Source organism: Coloeus monedula (assembly GCF_965178545.1).
Source record: "Coloeus monedula genome assembly, chromosome: 4".
Taxonomy (NCBI): domain Eukaryota; kingdom Metazoa; phylum Chordata; class Aves; order Passeriformes; family Corvidae; genus Coloeus; species Coloeus monedula.
The window spans coordinates 11,167,182-11,174,097 of record NC_138784.1 but is presented as its reverse complement, the minus strand read 5'-3'; the positions used below and the strand labels follow the sequence as shown (position 1 = coordinate 11,174,097).

The 6,916-nt window shown below is 44.1% G+C and overlaps 1 protein-coding gene across 1 annotated transcript; it reads left to right on the top strand.

Annotated features, from left to right (window-relative positions):
- Window positions 1-3,129: 3,129 nt before the first annotated feature.
- On the top strand, window positions 3,130-6,463 carry MANSC4 (MANSC domain containing 4; the record flags this gene model as incomplete). The annotated part of the gene is made up of 3 exons (XM_082280833.1): window positions 3,130-3,358; window positions 4,731-4,865; window positions 5,790-6,463. 3 exons carry the CDS (start codon window positions 3,130-3,132, stop codon window positions 6,461-6,463), a joined length of 1,038 nt encoding a protein of 345 aa, XP_082136959.1.
- Window positions 6,464-6,916: the final 453 nt, after the last annotated feature.

Below are 6,916 nucleotides of genomic sequence, written 5' to 3'. Positions count from 1 at the left end.
GATTATGCTGCACATTTGATTAAATTCATTACTGACATTCACAGGAGGACTTGGGCAGGTTCATACCTCACCTGGGAAACTGCTTGGTCTCACTTCTCAGTTTGTCACCTTCCAGCTGCTGTCACACAATACCTGGAGAAGAGCTCAGTGTAACCCAGCTATAGCCTTCTGGTGCCTGAAGGGAGCCCACAGGAAAGATGGAGAGAGACTATTGACAAGGGCCTGGAGTGACAGGGCAAGGGGGAATGGCTCACCCTGACAGAGAGGGCAGAGTTAGATTGGATATTGGGAAGAAATTGTTCCCTGTGAGGGTGCTGAGGCCCTGGCACAGGCTGCCCAGAGCAGCTGTGGCTGCCCCATCCCTGGAAGCGTTCAAGGCCAGGTGGGATGGGGCTCTGAGCAGCCTGGGGTAGTGGAAGGTGTCCCGGCCCATGGTAGGAGGGTGGAAATGGGTGAGCTTTGAGGTCCCTGCTAACCCAAACCACTCCATGATCCTACAACTAAACACATCCTTTCTGGTCTTTACATATTCTGAGTAATAGAATGTAAAAGCTAAATACAGTTCCAAAACTCAAGACATATCTGTTACTTCACATGGAAAAAGTGTCTGCTTTTGCTTCTGTTTGGCAAAAGAAGAGTTAATACCTGATGATGAATCGTTTGTGCTGGGAAGCTCCTGGACCGTGCCATTCGCACTGCCAGCCCAGGTGGGAAACTTCAGGGACTGTTTCTGATTGTAAGAAGAATCATGAAAAAGATCATTTTGTTCCAGCGTGGCAGGTCCATTTAAATCTCTTTTACTGGAAGGTCTGCAAAACCATCCATGCTCTCACAGGAAACAGGCCCCTGCCTTTTTGTTTTCCAGGAGGAAATGTGAGGAGTCGGGTGAAAGGAGTTGCTAAATAACATGAAGCGCTCGTCTGGTACTGGCCGGACACTCCCCTGTATCGGTGAAAGCCTCTTGGTCCCTCTTTGCAGAGCACATGGAAAATCAGCCACTGGTTTGCAGGTAAGACTCGGGGATTTCTTCTTGCAAAAAGTCTGTGAATTAAAATTTCGGCACTAATTTACATTTCCCATTGAAAAGTCAAAGTGAAATTAAGGGGAAGCTGGAGAAGACTGTGAAATTTAATAGACAGAAGTTTTCTGTTTTTAAAGGAAATTGCCTGAAGCGCCATTTATTAACTTATTTCAATCTCTTTATCTTTCATTAAAAATCAAGTTTCCCTGCAGCTGTTTCTGTCCTTACCATTTATTCAGAGACAGAGGAGGAGGAAAGAATACTTCTAATCTCCTTGTTAAGTGCTTCAGAGTTATTCAGAGTCTTCCAGGTTTCTCTTCTTGGAGATACAGGAAGAGTAGGAGTGAGGAAAGCAATCAGAAACCAACATTTTGGCATGCAAATCTAACAGAACAAAACAGATCTGAAATTCATACTAAACACAGGACGTAATGCCAAAATACAGGCATATCTTTCCAAATTTTGAATGTGTTCTATAACAAGTGATACCTTGGGATATTTGGAAAGCTGAAACAAGTATTTTTAAAAATACACTGTCAATAGCGCTTGTGGCAATGGTAGATAAATGGCTAAAAGCTTCCCTGTGCAGTCCACTGAGTGCAAGCTGCCAGGTATTTTAAAATGTATTTAAGGTTTTAAGTGCTGATTATCACAGAAATGAAAATATCCAGCTACCAAAACTAAATAAAACAACACAAGTGCCAAGAGCTGGTTTTCAGGACAGAGGCTTGAAGAATTACCCGCTTACCCTCTTTCTAACAGTTTAATTCTCATATTCCCCACAACAGACATTTCTTTGGAATCCTCCTAATTATAGTTCCAATGAGTAAAATAATGCCTTGGTCTTGCTGATGGATCAACAGGGGTTAACTTGCTCTGGGCTTTATAACCTTCCAGTGAGCTGTGTAAGGAACAAAATATTACACCTGTCAGTTCATTTCCAAACTGGGAGACTAGTTCTGCAAAAACAAACATCATCTGTAATGAATGAAGAATTAAAACGAGTTTGAGGCTCTCCCCACTCCACGTAACTGATTTATACTTCATGTGGAAAGGGGGAAATCCCTTGATTCTAATCTTGAAGGACAAAAACACAGTGTAAAATATTCTTATATATTGAACACCAATTTTTATTGCAGACAACCGTACTTCTACCTAGCTCTCTCAAACTCACTATATAGTCCACTGTGTTTAAATGAACTCGTGTATTGTAATATTTTCAAGCCTTTCTGTATGATAGGCATAATGTGCGAATCGGGGATCAGACTTGTTCCTATTAAGAAACAAAGCATGGGAGTTTCAGTTTTCAGACCAGCTGCTTGAAAAATCATCTCCCTGTATGTCAGCTGTGTTTTCTTTCTGACAGGCCTTTCCCAAGCAGAAAACCTTGTATAGACTGCTCAATATTCTTAAACTTAGTAGGGGCAGAACTCTCTCATAGCTTGAATGGAGGTTCCAGCCCTCTCCAGTCAGAGAGAGTTCATCTGGTCCTAGATCTTTGCAAATAAAATTGTATTATTCTTGAAATCAAAACAGTGTAGGGAAGAGGAACAGACCTCCACCTCCACCTCTGGCTGGAGGTTCATTTGTTAGCAAAGAAGGCAAATATCTGCAGTCACCAGATAACTCAAAGTGTTCAGATCCTAAACAGAGCTGTTTCTCTGTGCTGAGTGTAACAGTGTTCCTGAACAAAATGAGATGGAACAATGTGCTGAGCTTGCTATTATTCATCAAATCTCAAGGCTGCCTGCTTAGTTTGGTCTGAGAAGGTCAAGAGACCCAAAAAGGGGACCACAGAAACAAGAAAATTCTCTGAATGACTAAAACCAACCTGTCCCTTTTGTGTCTCAAAAACCATCTCCAAATAATTAAGTTAGAGAGCAACAATAATAACTGTTACAGTCCTCTGTAGCTCATTAAATGGCTGCTTTCTTCCATCCAGCAGCTGCACAAACAGCGCCATGGGCATTGTCTGGAGGAGACCCTGCTCACGCCCCTGGCAGACCGGCAGCATCCTCAGCCCTCCAGGGATGGTCTCTGCAGTGCTGGTGCAGCCTTCCTTGCACCCCTGGAGCAGAGGGGGGCTCCCTGAGCCCTGACACGGGGCCATGGCTCTGCTGGTGGCAGTGGCAGAAGTGCTGCTGCTTCTGGGTCTGGCTGGGGAGTCCCAGTGCCTCTGCTTGCCCACTGCCTTTTACAAGAACTGCTGGATCCGGCGCTTCCCAGGCCTCCTGGTCGACCTGCGGGAATCCCAGAGGAGGGGAGCCCAGCTGCTGAAAGGTTATGCAGAAATCTCACCCCAACAGTGCAGCAGAGCCTGCTGCCTTCTGAGGAATGGTGAGTGCTTGTTGGCAGGGTCATGGCACACACTGAACCCCACATTTTGGGTAACGTTTATATAAACAGTCCTTCACTTGAAGAAGAAATAGAGGAGTTGGAAGGAGGATCTGTAAATTTTTTTGAGGCAGGAAAGCAGAGGCACATTGTAACTGTTGCCCCAACTTCAGTCCCATAGAAAGGAAATTGATAATCTGTATTTTTGTAGAAGACTGCACTAGGAACACATTAAAATCTTAGGGTCTGCTTTGAAATTTTGGATCTCTGTTACAAAGAGAGAAACTCTTCAGTATTCATCCCCATCTACTGAAGAGAACAACCAGTGACAGTGATTCCTGCAGCAGTCTCTTCATGGAGTATGGCATCAGACTAGGACATGGTGAGAGGGAAAGTGGAGAGGACACACAGTTTGTCCTTCTCTGAAATACAAGAACATTCATGTCCTTGGAAAGAGCACTCTCTTATTCCATGTTTACATCATGTTTCTGGTGCAAACCAGAACAATAAAGCTCTAGCAATAAATGATAGCAGTTTTTCAGCTGGCCACCCCTTTTCCCCAGCCTGGTAAACTCAGGCTCAGAGCAAAAATAAGCAAGATCATTGCTTTTCCTAAGCCTTGTACTTTATCTGTATCACACTGAAGTGGTACTACTCTACAGGAGTGTATTTTAGGAGGATACATGAAGTACATGTGTCCTGGTGCCTAAATTGTTAAAAACTCTCCGGACTGGAAAGGGATTTGGATATGGTTTTGGAGGATGAAAGTGAGGCACCAGTTACTAAAAAAAGTCAGTATAAATTTTGATGGTATTTTGAATTATGAGCAAAAGTATGACCTTGAGAACCTGACAGTGACATAAGTTAGGTACCTAACTCCCAGCAGCAGTCCTGGGAAGAATCAAATTCTGTCTTAAATAATGTGATGTGAGAAAAACATTTCAGCAAGGTTGTTCCTATCTGGACAACAGACTTTTTCTCATATCCCCCCCTATGGGACTGGATACTTACAGAGATAATAAATGGTAACTCAAAATCTCCTTTTTGTGTTCTTATATAGTCAAGCAAGATTTGTTACAATCTTAACTAAAACAGAGACATTAGAGGGCACTTCAAAGGGCTTTAAATCAGTTATTATTTAATGAGATACACGTGTAGAACTCAGATGGCTGTTCTAGGCCAGATGTAAAATAAGAATATAAGTTCTCTTTTGTGTGCTCAATTAGTTTGTATGATAATGAGAGAACCACAGGATCTGGTCTCTCTTCCCACAGGATCTGGGCAGATATAATGAACTTCTGATGTTAGATAACATCATGCAAAATGCAATGGTCATTCTGCTGAGAAGCTCAACTTTGTTCTTTATGGGTTCCAGTCTCCTGCAATCTAGCAGTGTTCTACCATGGAGCCATTCATGAGAACAAGAACTGCCTGCACATGTCCTGCCCAGCTTTGGAAAGCTGCATTCTAAAGGCTGGGGTTGATGTCATTTTGTACAACATCACAACAGGTAATTAAGTGATTCATTTATAATGGCTGAAAAGACAGCAACTATGGGAAATGTTAAAATGATACCAGGTCAGCTGCTGTGCTAAATGATCTCCTGCAGTGATACACAACCCTAAAAGAGATGAAAACTTTTTTCATTTTTCATTAATACACCTACTTCTGAAAATACTTCCCCCCTCCCTTCCACTCAGTGAGAAAGGAGCTCAGAGATACACCCTGCTCTCAAGATTCATGCTCTGAGTACCTCATCACTACTGTCCTTGGCCAAAATACCTTCCCAGCTCTAAGAGACAGAGAGGAGGCTGCCACTGCTCTACATCCCCAGACCCAACCAGCAGCAAGGCTGAACATTTATTTTCATTAGGCACATGCACCACAAGCACACAGGTAACACAGACAAACACATAAAGCAGATGCACCAAAAGCTCCAAAAGCCTCATCCTGCTTTTTTCTGTGAGTCAAAATAAATATATTTATAAATACATATGTATATATACACACACATATATAGAATGCAAAGTCCCCCAGCAGCTGGGCTGAGATGCTCAGGCTGCCCAGTCTGGACCTCAGTCTCCCCAGTTGCTGTCAGTGGGATGTTTGAGCCCCCAGGGTGCAGCCTCCCTCCAGTTGCTGGTGCAAACTGTCACACACACAGCTTTCCTGGATCTCCCTACCCTGAGTAGCCTAGATCCCACCCTTTCTGCACCTTGGGCTCCTTCCCTAAGCATCCCATAGCAAGTTGTGTGTAATCCCAAAATGCACATCCCTTGCATCCCATGAAGTGTCCCATAACCTGAGGCAGTGACACCTCCAATCCAAAAGGGAATTATTTGGGCTCCCTGCCCTGCCCCTGTCTCCATGGATCCTTTTTGTGGGTGTACAGGCAAGCTTTTATCAATAAACTAACATTATTCTAATTTAATAGGAATTGATCCAGATCTTCTCATTTTTGAGAAACTGAAATCCCAAGAGCCAAATGCTCACTCCTTAGCAAGTAAACCTGAGAGGCAGCACAGCACAAAGACCCCTGAGTGGGGAAGATGCCAACCTCACAATGCTACCATGCCAGGTTCTCCTCTGCTCCGAGCTCCATCTGCAGCCACGAGCCATGGCTTACCAGCAAATACTCACACCCCGAGCTGGAGCCTGACAGTGCAGAGAACTGAAGGTACTGCCTATTCCAGGGCAGAAACTTCCCCAGCAGATGAGCATTTTGCTAAGAGGACAAGCAGCAGGTCAGTCACCAGCTCAGACAAGAAGACTGCACACTCAGCACTGAGCCCCAGGCCTGCCGAGGTGTTATCCCACGTGGCCACCCCTCCTCGCCTGAACAGCAGCAAGCAGCACCTCAATGAAACCAAAGGCTACAGTGGGAGGAATTCCACCTCGGATAACGAGGCAGCTGCCTGGGAAGCTGCAGCTTTGGGGGTCTGGTTGACTCCTGTTGTCCTTTGCTCCTCTCTCCTCTGCCTGTGCTGTTGCACTGTTGCTCTCACAGCCGGGCGCTGCAGCTACAGGAGGGGTCACTATAAACCTGGAAGGACAAGAACCATGTCCAGACAGCTCATAAAATATGCTCCTGTCAAAGGTAATCTGTGAAACACCATCCTGGCTATGGAACAAACAGGATTTTAAAAATGCACCCCCTACACCAGCTTACTTCTCCCACAGAACCAGTGATAACTTAGTTCAGCATATTTTGGTTATGATTTATTTCTCAGCAGATGAAACACAACTCCTCATCTCTTTAGGTAAGAAGCACCCACTCACAGCTCCCACTGTTTGAGACATTTAGGTTCATAATCTGATGCAACTAATGTCTGACAAACACTGTAATACTTTTCCCCAGGTTCACTGCAGCTGCAGTGTTGGTATCTCTATGTGGCAGAGAATTATTTAACTGGATGAGAAATCCTGCTGTAGTTATCTCTGTGCTTGTCTGTTTGCTACCAAATGAATAAACATCCCATGGAATGCAGGAATACACAAGTGAATTATGAAATGGTCTTTTTGTTTGAAGTGGTCAAAATGATCATGTTTGCTTCCAAAGAA